This window comes from Salmo trutta, chromosome 21 (assembly GCF_901001165.1).
Source record: "Salmo trutta chromosome 21, fSalTru1.1, whole genome shotgun sequence".
In the NCBI taxonomy this organism is placed as follows: domain Eukaryota; kingdom Metazoa; phylum Chordata; class Actinopteri; order Salmoniformes; family Salmonidae; genus Salmo; species Salmo trutta.
The window spans coordinates 52,343,943-52,371,694 of record NC_042977.1 but is presented as its reverse complement, the minus strand read 5'-3'; the positions used below and the strand labels follow the sequence as shown (position 1 = coordinate 52,371,694).

Genomic DNA, 27,752 nt, shown 5'->3' with positions numbered 1-27,752 from the left:
CCAATGGTGGAACAAGCTCCCTCACGACGCCAGGACAGCGGAGTCAATCACCACCTTCCGGAGACACCTGAAACCCCACCTCTTTAAGGAATACCTGGGATAGGATAAAGTAATCCTTCTACCCCCCCCCCAAAAGATTTAGATGCACTATTGTAAAGTGGTTGTTCCACTGGATATCATAAGGTGAATGCACCAATTTGTAAGTCGCTCTGGATAAGAGCGTCTGCTAAATGACTTAAATGTAATGTAAATGTAAATGGATGTAAAACCATAACTCATAACTTTTTCCAGCAGCAGATTATGATTGATAATGTCAAAAGCTGAACTGAAGTCTAACAAAACAGCTTCCACAAGCTTTTTATTGTCAATTTCTCTCATCCAATCATCAGTCATTTGTATAAGAGCCGTACATGTTCAATGCCCTCCCTATAAGTGGGCTGAAAATCTCTTGTTCATTTGTTTATTGTGAAATAGCATTGTATCTGGTAAAACGCAATTTTGTCCAAATGTTTACTAAGGGATTGTCTACCATTGTGATTAACCTGTTATGGATAGGGGGCAGTATTTTCACGGCTGGATAAAAAACGTACCTGATTTAATCTGATTATTACTCCTGCCCAGAAACTAGAATATGCATATAATTATTAGCTTTGGATAGAAAACACTCAAGTTTCTAAAACTGTTTGAATGGTGTCTGTGAGTATAACAGAACTCATTTGGCAGGCCAAAACATGAGAAGATTCTGTTCAGGAAGTACCCTGTCTGACCATTTCTTCCCCTTCTTGATTATCAGTATCCATTACAAAGGATCTCTGCTGTTACGTGACACTTCCTACGGCTTCCATGGGCTCTCAGAGCCCGGGAAAAAGCTGAATGACGTAATTCAAAGCCCTGGCTGAAACACACGAGCGCTTTTGCTAAGTGGTCTATCAGAGGACAAAGGGCTTAGGCGCGTGCCCGAGTCGACCCAGTGATTTATTTTCTTTCGTCTGTTTACCTAATTGCAGATTCCCGGTCGGAATATTATCGCTTTTTTACAAGAAAAATTGCATAAAAATTGATTTTAAACAGCGGTTGACATGCTTCGAAGTACGGTAATGAAATATTTAGAAATCTTTTGTCACGAAATGCGCCATGCGCACGACCCTTATTTACCATTCGGATAGTGTCTAGAACGCACGAACAAAACGCCGCTGTTGGACATAACTATGGATTATTTTGGACCAAACCAACATTTGTTATTGAAGTAGAAGTCCTGGGAGTGCATTCTGACGAAGAACATCAAAGCTAATCAAACTTTTCTAATAGTAAATCTGATTTTGGTGAGTGCTAAACTTGGTGGGTGTCTAAATAGCTAGCCCTGTGATGCCGGGCTATCTACTGAGAATATTGTAAAATGTGCTTTCACCGAAAAGCTATTTTAAAATCGGACATATCGAGTGCTTAGAGGAGTTCTGTATCTCTAATTCTTAAAATAATTTATGTTTTTTGTGAACGTTTATCGTGAGTAATTTAGTAAATTCACCGGAAGTTTGCGGGGGGTATGCTAGTTCTGAACGTCACATGCTAATGTAAAAAAGCTGGTTTTTGATATAAATATGAACTTGATTGAACAAAACATGCATGCATTGTATAACATAATGTCCTAGGGTTGTCATCTGATGAAGATCATCAAAGGTTAGTGCTGCATTTAGCTGTGGTTTTGTTTTTTGTGACATTATATGCTAGCTTGAAAAATGGGTGTCTGATTATTTCTGGCTGGGTACTCTGCTGACATAATCTAATGTTTTGCTTTCGCTGTAAAGCCTTTTTGAAATCGGACAGTGTGGTTAGATTAACGAGAGTCTTGTCTTTAAAATGCTGTAAAATAGTAATATGTTTGAAAAATTGAAGTTTTCGGATTTTAGAGGAATTTGTATTTCGCGCCACGCCCATCATTGGATATTGGAACAGGTGTTCCGCTAGCGGAACATCTAGATGTAAGAGGTTAAACCATGATGTTACGGCAAAATAAAATTTGCTCTTAACAACTTTCCTATACAGATGTAATCACTTAATTGCTCCATAGCAAGCTGATCTATCTGCACTGATTGGTGAAGTAATTTAATGAGCTTAATGTAGAAAAATATATATTTCAGAGGTTTAAAATGGAACAGAAAGGAACAATATAATCCAATCTTTTTTTTTATTTGATTAGAACCAGTTCAGAACTTTATTTTGCTGGTCGGAAAAGTGGAACCAAACAAAAAATATATTATGGTTCTGTTCAAAACTAAAGGTCTGGAAAATAATTTGGGTTGTGTATTAAAATGGTTGTGTGTTGTAATGGTTCTGTGTTGTGTCTTGTAATGGTTGTGTTGTAATGGCTGTGTATTGTAATGGTTGTGTGTTGTGATGGTTGTGTGTTGTGTGTTGTGATGGTTGTGTGTTGTAATGGTTGTGTGTTGTGATGGTTGTTTGTTGTGATGGTTGTTTGTTGTGATGGTTGTGTGTTGTGATGGTTGTGTGTTGTAATGGTTGTGTGTTGTAATGGTTGTGTGTTGTGATGGTTGTGTGTTGTGTGTTGTAATGGTTGTGTGTTGTAATGGTTGTGTGTTGTGATGGTTGTGTGTTGTGATGGTTGTGTGTTGTAATGGTTGTGTGTTGTGTGTTGTGATGGTTGTGTGTTGTAATGGTTGTGTGTTGTGTGTTGTGATGGTTGTGTGTTGTAATGGTTGTGTGTTGTGTGTTGTGATGGTTGTGTGTTGTGTGTTGTGATGGTTGTGTGTTGTGATGGTTGTGTGTTGTGATGGTTGTGTGTTGTAATGGTTGTGTGATGTGATGGTTGTGTGTTGTAGTGGTTGTGTGTTGTGATGGTTGTGTGTTGTGATGGTTGTGTGTTGTAATGGTTGTGTGTTGTAATGGTTGTGTGTTGTAATGGTGGTTTGTTGTAATGGTTGTGTGTTGTAATGGTTGTGTGTTGTGATGGTTGTGTGTTGTGATGGTTGTGTGTTGTAATGGTTGTGTGATGTGATGGTTGTGTGTTGTAATGGTTGTGTGTTGTGTGATGTGATGGTTGTGTGTTGTGTGTTGTGATGGTTGTGTGTTGTGTGTTGTGATGGTTGTGTGTTGTAATGGTTGTGTGTTGTAATGGTTGTGTGTTGTGTGTTGTAATGGTTGTGTGTTTGTTGTAATGGTTGTGTGTTGTAATGGTTGTGTGTTGTGATGGTTGTGTGTTGTGTTTTATATTTCCAGGGATCCAGGAAGGCCCTGAATGCACCAAGTGTAAGAATGACTGGGCTCTGAGAGCTGCTATAGCTCTGCTCTATGTACTATGTGCCCTGCTCACCATTGCTGTGGCTTTGCTTGGACATAAAGGTATGTTTGTCTGTCTGTCTATGTGTCTGTATATCTATCTGTCTATCTATCTGTCTGTATGTCTATCTGTCTGTCTTTATTTCACCAGGTTGGATAATAGTCCAAGTAAAACACCCGGTTAGTAGACCCTACTCTAAATAGCACCCTAAACACACACGGGTGTCCGGGGTTAGGGTTGGGATTAGAGTTAGTGTCTTGGCTGTGTTTCTGTTGGTTGAATGTTTTAAAGGCTGTAAGGTTTCACCCCAAAACTGAAAGGACAACACTACATCTATGAGACAACATGGACCTGACTAACACAACACTACATCACTGAGACAACATGGACCTGACTAACACAACACTACATCAATGAGACAACATGGACCAGACTAACACAACACTACATCACTGAGACAACATGGACCTGACTAACACAACACTACATCACTGAGACAACATGGACCAGCCTAACACAACATTACATCAATGAGACAACATGGACCAGACTAACACAACACTACATCACTGAGACAACATGGACCTGACTAACACAACACTACATCACTGAGACAACATGGACCAGACTAACACAACACTACATCACTGAGACAACATGGACCAGACTAACACAACACTACATCAATGAGACAACATGGACCTGACTAACACAACATTACATCACTGAGACAACATGGACCAGACTAACACAACATCACTGAGACAACATGGACCTGACTAACACAACACTACATCACTGAGACAACATGGACCTGACTAACACAACACTACATCACTGAGACAACATGGACCTGACTAACACAACACTACATCAATGAGACAACATGGACCTGACTAACACAACACTACATCAATGAGACAACATGGACCAGACTAACCTTTACACATTACATCAGTGAGACAACTTGGACCTGACTAACACAACACTACATCACTGAGACAACATTACCATTGGACAAACAATATAAACAAAAGCAAATACCTCCAATTTCGATGGCAGATCATCCAAAACATGTTGGAAATTGCAGATGCCTAAAGGACCATGTAATAAACCAAATATCGTATAGATGGCGCGTGCACTCTACCGTCAGAAACCATATCGCAGATTGACAGAAAGTCACATCTCAATGTTGAAATTACAAATATCAAAACCATAGTAAAAAGTATTTTTTCAGTTTTTTCTAATTGTTTGTAAATTATCTATTACTAACAAACCACATGGATATAGTTTTGTCTTATTATATGTGATTTTGTCCATAAGGCCTATGTTATGTCTGTATCAAGCATATAATACTCCAAATGCGCGAAAGGTCCACTTTTAAATATGATCATAGGAAGTCAGGTTCCAAACCCAAAAGTCAGTGAAACATGTCCAAATGGCATATTTAACATCCAAATGCTACATGTAAGTATTGAAAGTACCAAATCAGGATGTCATGTTCATTTGCCACATATGATCACGGAAAGTCAGGTTCCAAACTCCAAAGTCAACAAACCATGTTTAAATGGCTTTTATAATGACCAAATGGTGTATATATCAGTATGTTAAGTCCCGAATCAGCCTAGAAGGTCTATTTGTCATGTTTGAGCATTGGAAGTCAGAATTTTCATTTCAAACTAGTGAACCAACAATCCAACTGAACTGCTATGTTCTAGCACTGAGATATGGCCTGCCCAATTCAGGATATTTCCACTGGAAATCCCTTTTGAAATATATTGAAAATCGACACTGTTCAATGCAGTATAATATGCTGGCGCTGGCAATATACTATATGTGCAATGGACACTGTGGGAAATCCCTATTTATATATATTGACATTGGAGACTGTCCAATGTCGTATAACATGTTGGCAACATATGTGTAATGGACACTTTCGATTAACCATATATTACAATGGGCATTTACTATCACAAATTGGACATGCTGTTACATTGCTGAAATGCCCAATTGTTGGGCTCATTGAACTCGGGACAGACTAGCAGAGCTATTTTTTTCTCTCCCTCACTCGTTGGTGTTGATTTCAGCCTGTCTATTTGGTGATGGTAAATAACTGCTTAAATACATTGGAAATGGACAGTGTCCATTAGACATTTGCAGTATGAAATGTTGGCACTGGCAATATATCATATGGCCAATGGACACTGCCCAATAGCAATATATTACAATTGTCATTTACCATCACGAATTGGACATGCAGTTAAAGGGCTTAAATGAATAAAGTCCACTACAGGGACACTACAGTACATGTACACTCTATCTGTGCTGTCCTTGGACTGTTTTGCTCTACGACCTCCAAGTGTCAGGAGAGTCATCTGAAGTTGATATAGCCAATCTGCCAACTTCTGAACGTACCGCCCAAATCATTTGGACTACACACTAATATGACGCCTCTGCAAAGATGAGACTCTCACGAACATGTACATGTTTGGCTCTAGGACGCCCACAGGCCTCACAAGACTCAACCACAGGCCTCACAAGGTCCCCCGGTACCAGTTGAAAAAATGTATGGAACTATATATGGAGACTGTTTACATGGGGTTAAATACATAGAAGAAAAAGAACACGTTTGTTGATCTTATATTTGTCAGCTATAGGATAAACACTTCAGAACAAACTTCCTTTAGATTTTTTGGGGGGACTATCTGTTGTTCCTTGTAGTGACATGTTTTAAAAAACATATAGCTTAGTAGATGCGGAATTGACTCAGAGAGAATGCTTGTGCGTGCACTGATGTAATGCAACAATATTCAAGTAATAGGCTGTTTTAAAACTTTGCAGGCGCAATTATTTACAATAACAAATAGGGTAACCCCTGAAAACCAGATGGATATGTGTAAATTAGACGCTCATTTGGTTCTTATATTACTGTAGCATAGTCTACTGTATGCTGCAGCAAATGTAGGGACTACCTGTCACAAGAAAAGATTTTACCATGATGAGATAATAGCTCTACCTGCATTGTGAACCCCGTGGGAATCTAACCCACAACCTTAGTGTTGCAAGTGCCATGTTCTACCAACAGCCAAACCGGACCATAAATCTAGGTAAATCTGTAACCGGGTTCCTGTCATTCAACCCTACTGACTGACTAGTGGAGGGATGTTGTACTGGATACCTAGCAGGATGACAGAATGACTGACTGACTGACTGACTGACTGACTGACTGACTGACTGGTTGGTTACCTTACTGACTGACTGACTGACTGACTGACTGGTTACCTGACTGACTGACTGGTTACCTGACTGACTGACTAGTGGAGGGATGTTGTACTGGATACCTGGCAGGATGACTGACTGACTGACTGACTGACTGACTGACTGACTGACTGACTGGTTACCTGACTGACTGACTGGTTACCTGACTGACTGACTAGTGGAGGGATGTTGTACTGGATACCTGGCAGGATGACAGAATGACTGACTGACTGACTGACTGGTTGGTTACCTTACTGACTGACTGACTGACTGACTGGTTACCTGACTGACTGACTGACTGACTGACTGGTTACCTGACTGACTGACTAGTGGAGGGATGTTGTACTGGATACCTGGCAGGATGACTGACTGACTGACTGACTGGCTGGTTACCTTACTGACTGACTGACTGGTTACCTGACTGACTGACTGGCTGGTTACCTTACTGACTGACTGGTTACCTGACTGACTGACTGACTGACTGACTGGTTACCTGACTGACTGACTGGTTACCTGACTGACTGACTGGTTACCTGGCTGACTGTCTGGCTGACTGGCTGTCTTACTGGTTCCCTTACTGACTAACTGGCTGACTGGTTACATGACGGACTGACTGACTAACTGGGTGGCTGACTTACTAGCTGGCTAACCTGCTGACTGGCTAGCTGGCTGAATTGCTGGCAGACTAACTGACTGACTGATTCCCTTACTGACGAATTGGCTGACTGGTTACCTGACTTACTGACTGGCTGGCTGACTGGTTTCCTTACTGACTAATTGGCTGAATGGTTACTTGACTGACTGACTAACTGGCTGGCTGTTTTTGTCCTAGTGGTCCAGCGAGTGGACAATGTGACAGAAGAGATGCAGAACTATGGTGGGAAGATCACAGCGGTGGAAACAGACTTGAAGAAGCTTGGTGAGTCTTCAGTGTGTTAGCTAGTGTGACATTCTGTTGTTACTCTATGACTGTTGTTGTTGTTTTTGATGATGTTGTTATGTTGTTGTTGATGATGAGGATGTTGTTGATGTCGTTGTTGACTATGTAGATGACCAGACAGGGGAGAAGGCCGACAACGCCAGCAGTGATATCTCAACCTTTAAGTCAGACATCCAAACGCTTCAGAGCCAGCTAGACAACGTGTCCCAGAGGGCCTCTACTAACCATGCTGTGCTGAATCAGCTACAGGTCACAGGAGAGGACATGCAGAGTAGCCAGGCGTCCCTACAGAGTTTACTGGACGGCAGCACTGCCTCACTACACAGTGTCAACACTACCCTGGCCTCATATGGAGGGATAATAGGAGGGCTGCAGACAGATTCCACCAGGCTGCAGGACGGACTACAGAGACAAGTCCAGGAGCAGGGGCAGACACAGGTCTAGTATCTATTAAAAATAAACATTTTAAGTAAGAAGTAGGCATTGATCTGAAGCTTAAAAAGAAAGGAAATCCACGTGTTCGACACAGTCAGTCATATAGATATAGAGGTCTTTAGAGCCTGTCTGCATTCCTGATTTCGGTATCTGTTAGCTTACCTGTGTGATATTCAGTTAAGCTCAGAACCACTTGTTTTGCAAACATGGTCCTGTTTTATCAAATGCTGTGCTGAACAATGGATAGATCACTACCTCTGTCAAATTACTATGTAGCTTAAAGCACTTGAGTGTCACCTGAATAATTCTTCTTAAAGGAATGTACTGGCAATTCTTCAGAGGTCACTGATAGCATACGCTGAAATCAAACGGAAGTACACGGGGCTGGACTTCCGTTGCGCAAGGCGGAAGAATTTCAACGTAACACAGGAAAAACAAAATGGCTGTTTTCCCTTTGTTAGCTTAGCATCTAGTGCAAGCTAATCCTACTTTGTACACTTTCAGGCATAACATAGGATCCCCTTCAGCAAGGGAAATGTTTGACTTATAACGTATTATGTTCAAACCCTTTTCGGCGTTATTTTGACGATTTTTAACCGGAACGCTCAGCAAACAACAAAATGCACCGTGGTCTACTCACGTGGAAATGCAAGAGAGAGAGATAATTATCGCTGGTCAAGCTAATATCTACTCAATTTCAATCGGCTGGCTCTTTGTCCTCGCTCGAGAAATTAATAATGACCGAGCCTACCCGCGGAGGCAGAAATAGCCCTTCGTTTGGCCAAACGCTCTATTTCTCAAATTTCTATAATTAGCTTTCTCAGCCCGAGTACTAGAAATGTATAGCTTACACTACCCACTGGCTATGTCAGAGAACAACACAGAGGCAGTCTTCAGAATACACACACCACCAATAATTCCTGTCTACAATAATGTGTATAATAAACTGGGTGTAGTATGTAATCTGCTCTTAAATTTTATATAGGCTGAATCAAAATGAAAGCGTCATCCTATTTTAGATTCCTCGCATGGGGCGTCATTAATGTCATGTCTTTGCTATGCCGGATTAAGTGATATGACATGCTATTCTATAAAATCCTTTCTCTGTAATTAATATTACCTGAATAAACTAATCATGTAAATGTAATTAACTAGAAAGTCGGGGCACCACGGAAGAATGTTTATAGAGCTGTTGTCTTCTAAATAAACTCTTAAAGACCTGGTAATCTTTTATATCAATAGCAGTCAATTATTAATCGTCACCTTATTCAGTCTCAACTGAACGTCGTAACATTCTTGGTTATCTTCACGAACCCTGGCTAACAAGTCGATTCAGCAATACAAAATTTGGTTTAATTATTTATTTACTAAATACCTAAATAATCACACAGAATTACATATACACAGGATGGATCATATATTGATTACTAATTATGTCATACAAGGAAACGTCCCTAGCGGACGGAACCGATATGACGGATGGTTACACAAAGAAAGCGGGTTGGGTTTATCTTATGCATTCTAAATAACCGCCTATTTGGAAAAGGAAAATGTAAGAAACGTTTACTCTGAGCTGCGCTTCGATAGATAGGTCATAGATGGAAGGCGGGGTTGCCCAGTAGAGATCTCTTGTCTTTTGAAGAATATGTCTGGGGGTAGAACGAATACGTTGTAGTACCGTCGTTGTGTGGTAGAATGGCTACGTTGTGGTACCCTGTCGTTCTGAAGAGATTATCTGTCCTTTCCTAATCCACATTTACAGCTGCTGTTGCTAACTCGACGTCTAGGATGTATCACTTCTTTAGTGAATAAGAGTTCAAAGTTCTTACCAAGTTGCCATACTATAAGCTCATGCTATATTCTGGCTCGTGTAGTCAAAATTCATCCTTCTAGCTTGTCGATCATCACCTCCACGTTGAAATTCTCCCATCTAAACGTATGGACATCAGTCCTCACACCACGAGGGACACAATGTTAATTTAGTTAGGTTGTAGTCGTTCAACCATTTGCAACCAGAACTCACGCTGAGGTTGGCTTAGTTCTGTAGTTGATATTATCCTTTTTAACGTATGGACAGCAGTCCTTACGTCATTGGGAACGTAAGTTGACTTTCGTCAAGGGGCTTTGAAGTGGTGGAGAGAAGGGCGTGTTTCATAGTTCACAACCAGGTATTTATGGGGGAGATAAACCTCACCAACAGGGCAACATCATGACACTACCCATGCCCTCCGTCACTAAAATGTCACAGAAAACAGAAAACTCCATTAAAGAATACTCTCTGTGTTCAGTTAGACAAGAAAACTCTTTATCCACATTATAGCAGGGGGTGTAAAGCCATAACACATACCTTTTTCCAGCAGCAGAATATGATCGATAATGTCAAAAGCTGCACTGAAGTCTAACAAGACAGTCTCCACAATCATTTTATCATCAATTTCTCTCAGCCAATCATCAGTCATCATTTGTGTAAGTGCTGTGCTTGTTGAGTGTCCTTCCCTATAAGCGTGCTGAAAGTCTGTTGTCAATTTGTTTACTGTGAAATAGCATTTTATCTGGTCAAACACTATGTTTTCCAGAAGTTTACTAAGGTTTGGTAACAGGCTGATTGGTCGGCTATTTGAGCCAGTTAAGAGGGCTTTACTATTCAAGTTTATTACTTCCCTGCCTGGGCTGATGAGACAGTGGATTGCGCAGTCAGATGGAACAGTGTAAATAGGCATTTTAACGTCATAGATTTAGCCGGTGGTATCTTGTGGAATAGACACCGGCTGGAATGCGCATTAAATCAATCACCATTCAGGATTAGACAATTAATAATTGTCGAAACGCATTGCCGCTTTCCCACTCCATATTGCTGTAGATTTTTCACAAACATTCTATGAATTCATGAAAACATGAAAATGACTTGATTGTGCTCGCTTGTCAGAAAATGTCAAATAAAAAAAAGTGTCATTCTTCCTGTGGGTGTATATGAACAGATTTTAATAAAATGTAATGTTGCTAAAGCATTGTCAGCTCCACTAATAATGTGAGAAATTATACATTTAAACAACCTTACTCAGTCTGAAAGGTGTCAAGTCTAATGGTCACTGTAGTCTAATGCTTAGCCTAGGTATTGAGCTAGGTCGGTAATGCTTAGCTTGGTTGTTGAGCTAGGTTGGTAATGCTTAGCCTAGGTATTGAGCTAAGTCGGGTCAGGGAAACATTTATCTTTCTAATGCCAAGGACCCTGTCAAAAATCTGGTATTGTCACGTTGGTATAAAGGATTTTGGAGACAGGCGAAGGAATACACAATAGGGGTATTTAATACACCCAAAACAAACACATACAAGAACAATCAGTGGGAATAAGGGCCAGGTGTGGCGGCGTCAGATGGGCTGCTGAAGTTGTGTCGTCGAACGGACCCGTTGTGGCGATGTTGAACGACCCAGTTGCAGCTGCCAAAGTTGCTGCGGCGCCGGTCGGACCAGTCGCAATGTCGTCGGACGGGCCATCCCACTGTTTCCCTCAATGGTAGATTATTCTGTCACGCTGGTATAAAGGATTTTGGAGACAGGCGCAGGAATACACAATAGGGGTTTTTAATACACCCAAAACAAACACGTATACAAAAACACTGGGCTGTACTCAAACAAAAGAGCGAGGGTAAACCTTGTTGAGCACCATGGGACAATACCCGTAATACACAATATATATCACGCAGCATAACAGCTGCACCAACGCATAGGTACTCACACCACCAACTGACATGGGAACAAAGGGCACATATATACAAATGCAATCAGTGGGAATAAGGGCCAGGTGTCCGGAATGAAGGTACCAGAGGGATCCATGACAGGTACATGGTTCTCGGGGAAGTGTGTTCAGTACCTCCAATCATGCTGATTTGCGAATTTTCATTGACATTGGTGTCTTATGTGACTCACCAGCTGGATTCAGTCTTATGTAGCAACATTTGAATTTCTGTTTTTTACATTGGATAAAAGTAGAGACTCAGAACTACAAAATGTTATATCATACACTGCATTTGAGGAAACAATGGGAAAGTAATTAAGCTTTGAAAGTTGATCAACTTGTAAACTCACTTTTGAGAAAACCATCTTTCAATGTTTTGGTACAACTATTGGAGAGCCCTTCTTTGTCTACAGCCATTCAGCATTGTTCACACTCTCTTAAGCCTTAGACCCACCCATCTCTTTAAGGGTTGATCCAACCGTTCTGTACTAACTTCCAGACATCTAAGAGAGAGAGAGAACAGCTCACTGAACATTACTCGCCCTATTGCTCTATCTGTGGTTTCACATTCAGAACGCACATTGGACACTCTGGCTAATGAGTAGGGTTGTTCCGAAAGCTCTAACCTCACAACTACAGTCAAACACCCAACTGGCTAACATTGGCTAGCTACGTCCTTACACATAATGAGAGAACACCCCACTCTGACCATTTTACTCCCCCTAGCAGAGCTGGTCCCTAGCAGAGCTGGTTAGGCTGTTTTCATGATATCCAGAGCGTTGGTAACTAACTGTGCTGCTGGCAACAATTGAATTACGCTTTGTTGCCGATGTTTACTGACACCAGACATATTCAACGTGTGTTGAACATTCAAATGCATCAGTTATTCTGCACTCTGGTACACTAAGACGATAAGAAATGTAGCTAGGTAGCTAGCTAGGGAAACAATGAATCCCAACGCATGACGTAACGTTAGTTAGCGAGCCAGCCAGCTAGCGTTAGCTAGCTAGCTAACTGTACACTTTAACTTGAAATGAAAATTCTGTCAAAATTAGAGTGGAGTCTTTTGTTATGACATGTAGCTAGCTAGCTAAACAATGGACCATAAACTCATGACGTTACTACCCTGCATGGATCTGGAGGTAGCTAACCAACCATGTTATATGGCTATAACTAGTCAAGCAAATGTGTCTGAGATACGAACAACAAGATCATACACATAACGTTAGCTAGCGAGCCAGCCAGCTAACGTTAGCTAGTAAACAGTACACTTGAAACTTGACATTAGGTTTATGCAGATTTACTACGCACATTTTTTTTTTTTAAAGCCGCGTTCGACACAATTACCTAGACATACTGACCAGCTCCAATAGACAGAAGCCTGCTATATGGCAGACTAATCCAAACTCATCTCCCGGCATGTCCAGCCCACTCATCTCAGCCAATCGTGGCTAATGGGAAGGTTGCTCACTCTTTCTGTGGGTAAACCAACTAGGCTTGTATTTTAACAATTTTATTTGTATTTGCAGATAGCATTCAAGTTTGATATTAAGGGACATGAAAGTTCACATGTTCGAGAAGGCATTTCTGCCAAAAAATGCATTTTGATGAAAATATATTTTTTACGTTGAAACGGCTCTCCTGTGAAGTCGTGACTTACGACATACGACTAGTTTTCTGAATCGGGTCACATTTTTGCTTAGATATTATGGTTTTAATTTAACATTGAGCATCAATCAATGGCTACTATTAAAATATAGCTTCAGTCAAAGCCTACTATTAATATATAGCTTCAATCAAAGTGCCCCTAATGATATATAACTATGTTTTCCAGGTGGATATCAGTAGTCTGAACAGGACACAGGCTCAGCGGGGCCGTCTGCTCAGTGCCCTGCAGCGCAGTGTGGAGGATGCAGGACAGGCCGTGCAGAGACTGAAGAACAACTTTCATGTGGGATTGAGATACCACTCCTAACCCTAACCTTAACCCCACACTGTAGTCATTAGGATTAGTGTTATTATAGTACTAATGATGATGTTTGTAATGATGACGATGATTATTATTATTATTTACAGGGCCTGCAGCAGACAGCCAGACAGACCCAGGCGGACACTGATTGGTTGAGAGAGAAGGTCCAGAACCTGCAGGTGTTGACAGCCAATAACTCGGCCTTGGCTCAGTCCAATGGGGAGGTGCTGGAGGACATGGGTCTGCAGCTGAACACTCTGATCAATCAGATCAAGAACACCTCCTTCCTGACTGAGGGACACAAGCAGAGCCTGCGCCTCTTCGAGGACCAGCAGAAAGACCATGAAAACACCACCTCCTCTCGCTTTGACGAGATGGAGGCACGCCTCGACAGCCACGAGGGGGACATCAACCGCGTAACGGGGAACTTCAGCTTTGCCAATCAGCTCCTGGGAATAATCAGCTCTGAACTGAACAGCCTGCGGACCTGTGCTGAGACGGTGACTCACCACTCTGACCTGCTGTTGGGGCTGAATGGTAGCGTAGCGGAGGTCCAAGGGGCCGGGCTGGAGCTCCGAGCCCAGCAGGATGAGCTGACGGACAGGCTGGACAGGGAGGTCAACAGCCTGTCGGTCTTTATGGAGGAGATGAAGATGGTGGACAGAAAACAATCCCAACTCATCACCAACTTCACCATCCTACAGGGTAATAGATAGCATACTATACAGATAATAATACTATTAAATTCAATAATACTATAGTAATTATCAGCAACTTCACCATCCTACAGGGTAATAGATAGCATACTATACAGATAATAACACTATTAAATTGAATAATACTATAGTAATTATTAGCAACTTTACCATCCTACAGGGTAATATATCGTATACTATACATTTATTACTACTATTATACAGTATATAATACAACTATAGTAATCATCACCAACTTCACTGTCCGATAGGGTAACGAATAGTATATTATAATATAATAATACTATTATATATATAATACTATCGTAATCATCACCAACTTCACCGACCTACAGGATAATATATAGTATACTATACATATAATTATAATATTATATATAATACAACTATAGTAATCATCACCAACTTCACCCTCCTACAGGGTAACATACAGAATACTATACATATAATAATAGTATTATATAATACTACTATAGTAATGATCACCAACTTCACCATCCTACAGGGTAATATATAGAATACTATACATATAATAATAGTATTATATAATACTACTATAGTAATGATCACCAACTTCACCATCCTACAGGGTAATATATAGAATACTATACATATAATAATAGTATTATATAATACTACTATAGTAATCATCACCATCTTCACCACCCTACAAGTTCATATACAGTACCAGTCAAAAGTTTGGACACACCTACTCCTTCAAGGGTTTTCTTTATTCTTACTATTTTCTACATTGTAGAATAATAGTGAAGACATCACAACTATGAAATAACACATATGGAATCATGTAGTAACCAAAAAAGTGTTAAACAAATCAAAATCTATTTTATATTTGAGGTGGCAGCGTAGCCTAGTGGTTAGAGTGTTGGACTAGTAACTGAAAGGTTGCAAGATCAAATCCCTGAGCTGAAAAGGCACAAATCTGTTGTTCTGCCCCTGAACAAGGCAGTTAACCCACTGTTCCTAGGCTGTCATTGAAAATAAGAATTTGTTCTTAATGTCACGGTTGTCTTCATCCTCTGACGAGATAACGAAATCGTCATCGGAAAATGTGGACCAATACGCAGCAGGTTCGTGAATGCTCATCTTGATTTTTTATTCACTACAAAAATGAACATACAAAAAATAACAAAATACGAACAACTAACAGTCTGTCAAAGCATAGTGCTTTACACAGAACAATCACCCACAAATCACAAACACAAACACACCCTTATATATGAGACTCTCAATCAAAGGCAGATAGACAACACCTGCCTTCAACTGAGAGTCCCAATCCCAATTAACCAACATAGAAACACACTCACCAGACTAGACATAGAAATACATAAACAGAATATAAACCAAAACCCCGGAAATACTAAATCAAACACCCTTAATCAAACACACCACCCTGAACCACATAAAACAAATACCCTCTGTCACGCCCTGACCAAACTACAAAACAATTAACCTTATATACTGGCCAGGACGTGACAGTACCCCCCCCTTAAAGGTGCTACCCCAGAAGCACCTTAACAAATACCCCCACACAATACCCAAAAGAAAAATTCCCCCTTACTAAAGGGAGGGAAGGGAGGGTGGCTGCCGTCAACGACGGCACTGTGCTACACCCCCCCTCCCCAACCCACCTATATGGAGGCGGCTCAGGTTCTGGCCGTTCCAGGCAGTCTGAGCAGTCTGTCGGCTCGGGGCGGTCTGGGCAGTCTGTCGGCTCGGGGCGGTCTGGGCAGTCTGTCGGCTCGGGGCGGTCTGGGCAGTCTGTCGGCTCGGGGCGGTCTGGGCAGTCTGTCGGCTCGGGGCGGTCTGGGCAGTCTGTCGGCTCGGGGCGGTCTGGGCAGTCTGTCGGCTCGGGGCGGTCTGGGCAGTCTGTCGGCTCGGGGCGGTCTGGGCAGTCTGGCCACTCCGGCAGGTCAGGGCAGTCTGGCCACTCCGGCAGGTCAGGGCAGTCTGGCCACTCCGGCAGGTCAGGGCAGTCTGGCCACTCCGGCAGGTCAGGGCAGTCTGGCCACTCCGGCAGGTCAGGGCAGTCTGGCCACTCCGGCAGGTCAGCGCAGTCTGGCCACCCCGGCAGTTCAGCGCAGTCTGGCCACCCCGGCAGTTCAGCGCAGTCTGGCCACTCCGGCAGTTCAGCGCAGTCTGGCCACTCCGGCAGTTCAGCGCAGTCTGGCCACTCCGGCAGTTCAGCGCAGTCTGGCCACTCCGGCAGTTCAGCGCAGTCTGGCCACTCCGGCAGTTCAGCGCAGTCTGGCCACTCCGGCAGTTCAGCGCAGTCTGGCCACTCCGGCAGTTCAGCGCAGTCTGGCCACTCCGGCAGTTCAGCGCAGTCTGACCACTCCGACGACTGTTGACTGACGGGCAGCTCCGACGACTGTTGACTGACGGGCAGCTCCGACGACTGTTGACTGACGGGCAGCTCCGACGACTGTTGACTGACGGGCAGCTCCGACGACTGTTGACTGACGGGCAGCTCCGACGACTGTTGACTGGCGGGCAGCTCCGACGACTGTTGACTGGCGGGCAGCTCCGACGACTGTTGACTGGCGAGGCTGGGTTTACGCACTTGCCGTTTAGTGCGGGGAGCGGGAACAGGACGAGTCGGACTGGGTGAACGCACTTCCGGGTCCGCACGAGAGACAGGAGCTGGAAACCCAGGGCTATGGAGGCGCACAGCCGGTCTAGATCTTACCTCCTGCACAACCCGCCTTGGCTCGATGGAACTAGTAGCCCTGCACGAGCGGAGTGCTCGTACAGGGCAGACTGGGCTGTGCAGGGGCTTGATGGTAGCCGTGCGTAGAGCGGGAGTTGGGTAGCCTGGTCCTCGGAGGCGTACCGGCGACCAGATGCGCTGCGCAGGCATCCTCCTACCAGGCTGGATGCCCGCTCTAGCACGGCACCTGCGAGGGGCTGGAATAACTCGCACCGGACTGTGCGTGCGTATGGATGAGATATTGCGCTTCTCAGCGAAACATGGCGCTCCCCACCTCATACGCTCCTCCATATAACCACGGGTAGCTGGCTTCCGGCTCTTCCTTCGCCTAGCCAAACTACCCGTGTGCCCCCCCCCAAAATTTTCTTGGGGGTGCCTCTCGTGCTTCAACGCCAGTCTTGTCCCTCGGAAACGTTCCCGGTCCATACCAGCCTTACTCCTATCCTCTCTCTCGCGTACCACCTGTTTCCAAGGAAGGCGATCTTTCCCTGCTTGGATCTCCTCCCAAGTGTAGGAGCCTTCTCCCTCCAAGATCTCCTCCCAAGTCCATCTCTCTCGTTTGTCCTCTTCGAAAATCCTCCGCTCCTTCCTCTGCTGCTTGGTCCTTTGGTGGTGGGTGATTCTGTCACGGTTGTCTTCATCCTCTGACGAGATAACGAAATCGTCATCGGAAAATGTGGACCAATACGCAGCAGGTTCGTGAATGCTCATCTTGATTTTTTATTCACTACAAAAATGAACATACAAAAAATAACAAAATACGAACAACTAACAGTCTGTCAAAGCATAGTGCTTTACACAGAACAATCACCCACAAATCACAAACACAAACACACCCTTATATATGAGACTCTCAATCAAAGGCAGATAGACAACACCTGCCTTCAACTGAGAGTCCCAATCCCAATTAACCAACATAGAAACACACTCACCAGACTAGACATAGAAATACATAAACAGACTATAAACCAAAACCCCGGAAATACTAAATCAAACACCCTTAATCAAACACACCACCCTGAACCACATAAAACAAATACCCTCTGTCACGCCCTGACCAAACTACAAAACAATTAACCTTATATACTGGCCAGGACGTGACACTTAACTGACTTGCCTAGTTAAATAAAGGTTAATGAAAATAATTCAAAGTTTCCTTGATGACAGATTTGCATGCTCTTGGCATTCTTTAAACCAGCTGCATGAGGTAGTCACCTGGAATGCATTTCAAATAACAGCTGTGCCTTGTTAAAAGTTAATTTGTGGAATTTATTCCTTCTTAATGGATTTGAGCCAATCATTTGTATTGTTGTAAAGGACACCAAAAAGAAGAGACTTGCTTGGGCCAATCAACACGAGCAATGGACATTAGAGCGGTGGAAATCTGTTCTTTCAGTCCAAATTTGAGATTTTTGGTTCCAAACACCGTGTCTTTGTGAGACGCAGAGTAGGTGAATGGATGATCTTCGCATGTGTGGTTCCGATTGTGAAGCATGGAGGAGGAAGTGTGATGGTGTGGGGGTGCTTTGCTGATCACACTGTCTGTGATTTATTTAGAATTCAAGGCACACTTAACCAGCTTGGCTACCACAGCATTCTGCAGCGATACGCCATCCCATCTGGTTTGCGCTTAGTTGGACTATCATTTGTTTTTCAACAGGACAATGACCCAAAACACACATCCAGGCTATGTAAGGGCTATTTGACCAAGAAGGATAGTGAGGGAGTGCTGCATCAGATAACCTGGCCTCCACAATCACCCGATTGCAACCCAATTGAGATGGGTTGGGATGAGTTGGACCGCAGAGTGAAGGAAAATCAGCCAACAAGTGCTCAGCATATGTGGGAAAGACTATTGGAAAAGCATTCCAGGTGACAACCTCGTGAAGATGGTAGAGAGAATGCCAATAGTGTGCAAAGCTGTCATCAAGGCAAAGGGTGGCTACTTTGAAGAATCTCAAAGATAAAATATATTTTGATTTGTTTAAAACTTTTTGGCTACTAAATGATTCAATATGTGTTATTTCATAGTTTTGGTGTCTTCACTATTATTCTACAATGTAGAAAATAATACAAATAAAGAAAAACCCTTGAATGAGTAGTTGTGTCCAAACCTTTGACTGGTATTGTATATATTGTGGCGTACAGCAGGTCAGCCACCAGGGTGAGACTCGTCGAGGCCTGGTGACAGACGGAGTATACATCACGAGGCGATGGCTCCATCTGCTGTACGTGCCAGGTCTCGACGGGCTCTCCGGACAGGACTAATTGGGGCTGATTGGGGATTGGTGAGTAATCAGGGGCTGATTGCTCACCAGCTGTACAAGTCCCATAAAGCTACAAGAAGGGCAGCACACAGGAGAGACTGGGGGAGGAAAGGACTCCAGTATAGTTGAGGACGGTACCAGAGGTAACAGGAGGGAATTCAGTTTTTGATCCCCACAGGATACAGCAAGACCCGGAGCTCAGAAGACGGTATCCCGGGGAGGGTCTCTTGGGGGAGACCTATTCTTTTCTTTTGGACTATTATTTTAATAAACACCTTTGAAACTGAGCTAATCCTACTCTGTCCGTGTCTGATCTGTGTAAACGTTTTGACCCAACCCCCTGGTCTGCCACAAGTGGTGGAGAATGCGGGCATTCTGATAACGTGGTCAGATCAGGGTTGACGTTTACGCAGCATCAGCATGGACGAGTTGATAGCTCAGTTCATCCGGGTCCAACAAGCCCAACAGGTGGTTCAGGAACGAACGCTGGAGGAACAGCGGCTACAAAACAACCGCCTCAATGAGGAAATCAGGAAGCTACAAGGAGGAGCGTCTGCTGAATCACATCCAAACAAGTTTTTAATCAAGCTAACACAAGATGGCGACATCGAAACCTACCTATGTACGTTTGAATGGACAGCTCTACGGGAAGGATGGCAGAAGTGGGCAGAAGTGGGAATGCCCAAAAGGCGTATTGGGACCTGAGCGATGAACAGGCGGCTAACTATGACGGACTCAAACGGGAGATACTCAGCCACTACGGGTACAGCCTGGCCCATCGGGCTCAACTATTCCATGACTGAAGGTTTGTAGCCGACGCATCCCCCCGAGCCCAGATGAGCGACCTACTGCGCGTCACCAGGGGATGGCTCCTAACCGACATATCCACCCTCTCCATCCTAGACAAAGTGGTCCTGGATCGCGTCCGACGGGCACTACCCCACGACATGAAGAGTGCAGCAAGTCTATGCACTCCCCAGACCTTGGAGGGTCTCCTGGAAGCAGTGGAGATGCATCAGAACACTCAGGCCCTGCTGAGTGGGAGCCGGGCTGAGTCGGTGACCCGTTGAACCAGGATACCGAACGTGGTAGGGAGATGTCCATTTCCTGTGTTCACAGGGACACAAAGCGGTATCCAACCATATGGGCCAACATCGTGACGCCACAAGGGAACTGCCAGATGATGGTGGGTGCAGTATCAGAGTTTTGTACCTCTCCCAGTGGGATGAGATTGTCCTCTGTTCGTGGCCCTGTGGGGGCACGAGCTGAGGAAGAAGGTATGAGCCGGCCGAAGACAAGAGCGTGGACAACCCATCACCTGTGCGGCCCGGAAGCAAACGGTTGATCAACCTGTATCTATGTGGTCGGAGTCGGAGGGGGTGCCGGAACCTGACCCCCTTGGGGAACCACACGAGGAAGAGCCCAGCCTCCCCCTCCTCGATTTCGAGGGGCCAGTCGAGACACCCCCTGGGGGCCAACTGTGACAATTCGGGACGGCCCAGTGGGAGGATCCTAACTTGAAAGCCGCTGCAGCCCAAGTGATAGCGGTGGATGGACAGCTACTTCCGGGGGTGAGTGACTGGCATTACCCCCATTTCCAAATCAAGAATAACCTTTTGTATCAGGTGTCGCACCAACAGGGGGAACTTCGAGAGGTATTGTTGCTGCCCCGACGGTACGTGGGAACCGTTCTTCAGCTGACCCACCTATTGGGGGCGCACCTGGGAATGGAAAGACCCGGGAACGGATCGCCGCCGGTTTCACTGACCCGGGATGAAGAGGGCCATAGAAGATTACTGTCGCAGCTGCCCGGAGTGTCAAATGACTGCCCCAAAGGCACACTTCCAAAACCCACTGGTCCCCCTACCGATTATCGAGGTGCCCTTTGAACTCATCGCCATGGACATAGTGGGACCCCTGGTAAAAACAGCACGAGGACACCAGTACATCCTGGTAATAGTGGACTATGCCACCCGGTATCCCGAGGCCATTCCCCTACCAGGAGCTGTTCCACCTCTTTAGCCAGGTGGGCATCCCGAACGAGATCCTGACAGACCAAGTTACAGAGTTTATGTCCCGCCAAATGAAAGATATGTGTGCCCTCCTGCAGATCAAGCAGATCTGGACCTCCGTCTTCCACCCGCAGACGGATGGGCTCGTTGAACGGTTCAATAAAATGCTCAAACAAATGCTGTGGAAGGTCATCAAGCAGGACGGGAAGAACTGGGACCAGCTACTACCCCACCTAATGTTCTCAATCCGAGAAGTACCCCAGTCCTCCACTGGGTTTTCCCCTTTTGAACTCCTCTATGGGAGGAGGCCACAAGGCCTACTGGACCTCGCCAAAGCCCAAACGACCCCCTTACGCAGCGTGGTAGAGAACGTGGAGACGATGAGGGAGCGGATGACAGCCATATGGCCAGTCGTGAGGGAACATATGGAGAAGGCCCAACGTGCCCAAGCCCAGGTTTAAAATCGGGGAGCCCACCCCCGAGAATTCTACGTGGGAGACAGGGTGTTGGTCTTAATCCCCACGACCGACAGTAAGTTCCTGGCAACATGGCACGGGCCATACGAGGTGATTGAGAAGCTGGGACCTGTTAATTACCGCGTACGGCAGCTGGGGAGACGGAAACCCCAACAGATTTACCACGTGAACCTGTTGAAGAAGTGGCACGAGAGGACAGCCTTGGCCGTGTTATGGTCGGGACCCAGGATGCCAACGGTACCAGTGGTGGTGCCAAGAAATGAGGACCTCGACCCAGCCCAGAAGCAAGAGTTCAGGGAGCTCATCGATCGGGAACACAGCAGTGTTCTCTGAGAAGCCGGGCCGCACAACCCTCATTGAACACCATATCCGTACCCGGCCCGGGGAAACGGTGGCTATGCTGAGGATGGGGGTCATTGAAGAGTCTCACAGTGCATGGTGCAGCCCCATCGTGTTGGTGCCCAAACCGGATGGTAGCCTGCGCTTCTGTAATGATTTTCGGGGTGTGAACGACATAAGCTTGTTCAACGCCAACCCCATGCCGAGGGTGGACAAGCTCATCGACCGATTGGGAAAGGCCCAGTACATCAGTACCCTTGACCTGGCCAAAGGATATTGGCAGGTACCGTTGGCAGCCTCCTCCTGGGAGAAGATGGAGTTTTCGACACCAGACGGGTTGTATCAGTACCGGGTGCTCCCGTTTGGACTCCACGGAGCCCTGCCCACATTCCAGCGACTGATGAACAAAGTACTTCGACCACACCAGCAGTACGCAGCAGCATATCTGGATGATATCATCATCCACAGCCAAGGTTGGGAAGAGCACCTGACGTGCCTCCAGATGGTGCTGGACGCACTCAGACAAGCCGGGATGACTGCGAACCCCAAAAAATGCAAACTAGTGTTTGTGGAGGTGGAGTACCTTGGTTATTTGATCGGACTGGGGAACGTCAAGCCCCAGGAGAGGAAGGTTCATGCGGTACGTGACTGGCCCGTTCCACGCACCAAGACACAGGTCAAGTCCTTCCTGGGACTGGCAGGATACTATAGCCGGTTTATCCCCAACTTTGCGGCTATAGCTTCCCCCCTCACCGATCTAACCAGGGCCCGCCTCCTGAAAACAGTGAAATGGACGGACGAGACAGAAGCAGCGTTCAGCCGTCTGAAGGAAGCGCTGTGCTCCCATCCAATTCTCGTAACGTCCGATTTCCAGGTGCCGATGTTGGTCCAGACGGATGCATGTGATATGGGACTAGGGGTCGTTCTGTCCCAGATACATGATTGAGAGGAGCACCCCATCATGTACATCAGCAGAAAGCTGGTTCATTGAGAAAAAAAGTACTCTATTGTTGAGAAAGAGTGTCTAGCGGTGAAGTGGGCGCTTGACACTCTCAAGTATTACCTATTAGGTACCCACTTCACCTTGGTCACGGGCCATGCTCCCCTGGTCTGGATGGCCAGGGGAAAGGACTCAAACAATCGAGTCACCAGGTGGTTCTTGTCCCTTCAATGCTTATTTTTCTGTTGTGCACAGGTCAGGGGTGAAGCATGGAAACGCGGATGCCCTATGGAGAAGGGAGACACGTTGCACTGATGACGGGGGGGGGGGGGTGTACAGCAGGTCAGCCACCAGGGGGAGACTCGTCGAGGTGATGGTTCCAACTGCTGGACCTGATCTGTGTAAACGCTTTGACCCAACCCCCTGGTCTGCCACATTATTTATTTATTTATTTATTTATTTATTTATTTATTTATATATATATATATATATATATATATATATATATATATATATATATATCACAAAAGTGAGTACACCCCTCACATTTTTGTAAATATTTGAGTATATCTTTTCATGTGACAACACTGAATAAATGACACTTTGCTACAATGTAAAGTAGTGAGTGTACAGCTTGTATAACAGTGTAAATTTGCTGTCCCCTCAAAATATCTCAACACACAGCCATTAATGTCGAAACCGCTGGCAACAAGAGTACACCCCTAAGTGAAAATATCCAAATTGGGCCCAATTAGCCATTTTCCCTCCCCGGTGTCATGTGACTCGTTAGTGTTACAAGGTCTCAGGTGTGAATGGGGAGCAGGTCTGTTAAATTTGGTGTCATCGCTCTCACACTCCCTCATACTGACTGGTCACTGGAAGTTCAACATGACACCTCATGGCAAAGAACTCTCTGAGGATCTGAAAAAAAGAATTGTTGCTCTACATAAAGATGGCCTGGGCTATAAGAAGATTGCCAAGACCCTGAAACTGAGCTGCAGCATGGTGGCCAAGACCATACAGTGGTTTAGCAGGACAGGTTCCACTCAGAACATGCCTCGCCAAGGTCGACCATAGAAGTTGAATGCACGTGCTCAGCGTCATATCCAGAGGTTGTCTTTGGGAAATAGACGTATGAGTACGGAGTACAAAGACAAGTGTGTCTTGCCTACAGTCAAGCATGGTGGTGGGAGTGTCATGGTCTGGGGCTGCATGAGTGCTGCCGGCACTTGGGAGCTACAGTTCATTGAGGGAACCATGAATGCCAAGATGTACTGTGACATACTGAAGCAGAGCATGATCCCCTCCCTTCGGAGACTGGGCCGCAGGGCAGTAATCCAACATGATAACAACCCCAAACACACCTCCAAGACAACCACTGCCTTGCTAAAGAAGCTGAGGGTAAAGGTGATGGACTGGCCAATCATGTCTCCAGACCTAAACCCTATTGAGCATCTGCGGGGCATCCTCAAACGGAAGGTGGAGGAGTGCAAGGTCTCTAACATCCACCAGCTCCGTGATGTCATCATGGAGGAGTGGAAGAGGACTCCAGTGGCAAACTGTGAAGCTCTGGTGAACTCCATGCCCAAGAGGGTTAAGGCAGTGCTGAAAAATGATGGTGGCCACACAAAATATTGACACTTTGGGCCCAATTTGGATATTTTCACTTAGGGGTGTACTCACTTTTGTTGCCAGAGGTTTAGACATTAATGGCTGTGTGTTGTTTTATTTTGAGGGGACAGCACATTTACACTGTTATACAAGCTGTACACTCACTACTTTACATTGTAGCAAAGTGTCATTTCTTCATTTCTTCAGTTATACTCAAATATTTACAAAAATGTGAGGGGTGTACTCACTTTTGTGATATACTGTATATGTGTGTACTAGAATGCTCCCCTCCTGTGTTTCAGGTCCTCCGGGACCAAGGGGGGCCAGAGGCGACAAGGGACTTCAGGGGCCCATAGGCCAACAGGGTCAGAAGGGGGAGCGAGGGGACAAGGGGGTGGCGGGGCTGCAGGGCCCTAAAGGAGAGAAGGGTTCTGATGGCCCCCCAGGGGTGGCAGGGCTGAAGGGGCACCCAGGGGCCCTGGGAAGCCTCGGTCCTAAAGGCTACAGGGGTTCTGGGGGTCGGCTTGGGACCTCAGGGGAGAAGGGAGAACCTGGAGCTCAGGGCCTGGTGGGCAGAGATGGACAGGCTGGTCCTCAGGGAGCCCAGGGCCCTCAGGGGGCGAGAGGCCAAGATGGATCCTCAGGAACAGAGGGACCTCGTGGGCTGGTAGGACCCATCGGCCCAAAGGGGCCTCCAGGGTTACCAGGCCTCCCTTTTCAAGTTGTAATACCCCCTGTGGTGACAAACTCCCCTATAATGGTGCAGGCCCCCCGTATGGAGCCAGATCAGCCTGGGCAGCCAGAGGAACCAGATCAGCCTGGGCAACCAGGGGAACCAGATCAACCTGGGCAGCCAGGGGAACCAGATCAACCTGGGCAGCCTGGGCAACCAGATCAGCCTGGGCAGCCAGGGGAACCAGATCAACCTGAGCAGCCAGGGGAACCAGATCAACCTGGGCAGCCAGGGGAAGCAGATCAGCCTGAGCAGCCAGAGGAACCAGATCAGCCTGGGCAGCCTAAAGAATCAGTGGTGCCTGCTGTGGAACCAAAAGCCTCTGTTTCTCAACAGGTCCAGCCTTCTCGCTCAACCACACCTGCTCCAGGTGAGCCCATTAGGATGTACAATATATGTTCTCTATGTTCAGAAATGATTGGAAAATGTTGTTGTTGTGGGACACTAACATAGAGCTTTTCCAGGCTGCCCGTCCCAGTGGAGCAGCTTCATCCCCAGCTGCTACTACTTCTGGATTCTGTAAAAATATATGTTATTGTTGTGGGATACTAACAGGGTAGATGTTGTACCAGGCTGATATAGTGTTGTCATATTAACGATGCTGATATAGTGATGTGATACAGTAATAACCACGCTGATATAGTGTTGTTATAGTAACGAAGCTGACATAGTGTTGCAAAACAGTAGTAACCAGGCTGATATAGTGTTGTTATAGTAACGAAGCTGATATAGTGCTGTGATACAGTAATAACCAGGCTGATATAGTGTTGTTATAGTAACGAAGCTGACATAGTGTTGCAAAACAGTAGTAACCAGACTGATATAGTGTTGTTATAGTAACGAAGCTGACATAGTGTTGCAAAACAGTAGTAACCAGACTGATTTAGTGTTGTGATACAGTAGTAACCAGGCTGATATAGTGCTGTGATAGTAACCAGGCTGATATGGTGCTGTGATAGTAACCAGCCTGATATAGTGTTGTGATAGTAACCAGCCTGATATAGTGTTGTGACAGTAACCAGGCTGATATAGTGTTGTGACAGTAACCAGGCTGATTCAGTGTTGTGATAGTAACCAGGCTGATATAGTGCTGTGATAGTAACCAGGCTGATATAGTGCTGTGATAGTAACCAGGCTGATATAGTGCTGTGATAGTAACCAGCCTGATATAGTGCTGTGATAGTAACCAGCCTGATATAGTGCTGTGATAGTAACCAGCCTGATATAGTGCTGTGATAGTAACCAGCCTGATATAGTGCTGTGATAGTAACCAGGCTGATATAGTGCTGTGATAGTAACCAGGCTGATATAGTGCTGTGATAGTAACCAGGCTGATATAGTGTTGTGATAGTAACCAGGCTGATATAGTGTTGTGATACAATAGTAACCAGGCTGATATAGTGTTGTGATACAATAGTAACCAGGCTGATATAGTGTTGTGATACAATAGTAACCAGGCTGATATAGTGTTGTGATACAATAGTAACCAGGCTGATATAGTGTTGTGATCAAATCAGATTTTATTACATACACTTGTTTAGCAGATTTTATTGTGGCTGTTGTGAAATGCCTATGTTTGTAACTCCGACAATGCAGTAATATCTAGCAAGTAATATCTAAGAATTTCACAACATATACCCAATACACAATAAGTAAAGTAATGGAATTAAGAATATATACATATATGGACGAGTAATTTCAGAGCGGCATAGACTAAGATACAGTAGAATACAATACAGTGTATACATATGAGATGAGCAATGCAAAATATGTAAACTTTATTAAAGTGACTAGTGTTCCATTTATTAAAGTGGCCAGTGATATCAAGTCTATGTACAGTCATATGAAAAAGTTTGGGCACCCCTAACAATTTCCATGATTTCCATTTATAAATAATTGGGTGTTTGGATCAGCAATTTCATTTTGATCTATCAAATAACTGATGGACTAATATTTAATATTTCAGTAGTAATATTTCAGTAGTGAAATGAGGTTTATTGGATTAACAGAAAATGTGCAATATGCATCAAAACAAAATTAGACAGGTGCATAAATTTGGGCACACCAATAGAAAAATCACATCAATATTTAGTAGAGCCTCCTTTTGCTAAAATAACAGCCTCTAGACGCTTCCTATAGCCTCTAATGAGTGTCTGGATTCTGGATGAAGGCATTTTGGACCATTCCTCCTTACAAAACATCTCCAGTTCAGTTAGGTTTGATGGTTACCGAGCATGGACAGCCCGCTTCAAATCATCCCACAGATTCTCAATGATATTCAGGTCTGGGGACTGGGA

General features: G+C 44.9%; 1 protein-coding gene across 2 annotated transcripts in view; it reads left to right on the top strand.

Moving 5' to 3' along the window:
• The window catches only part of colec12 (collectin sub-family member 12), a 112,187-nt gene that overhangs the window by 35,899 nt on the left and 48,536 nt on the right, over nucleotides 1-27,752 (top strand). For both annotated transcript variants that reach the window (XM_029706146.1, XM_029706145.1), the window contains exons 3-8: nucleotides 3,235-3,357; nucleotides 7,386-7,472; nucleotides 7,603-7,931; nucleotides 13,499-13,615; nucleotides 13,741-14,338; nucleotides 25,025-25,825. In XM_029706146.1, the coding sequence (XP_029562006.1) occupies nucleotides 3,235-3,357; nucleotides 7,386-7,472; nucleotides 7,603-7,931; nucleotides 13,499-13,615; nucleotides 13,741-14,338; nucleotides 25,025-25,825 (2,055 nt within the window). The remainder of the gene's footprint in view (nucleotides 1-3,234; nucleotides 3,358-7,385; nucleotides 7,473-7,602; nucleotides 7,932-13,498; nucleotides 13,616-13,740; nucleotides 14,339-25,024; nucleotides 25,826-27,752) is intronic.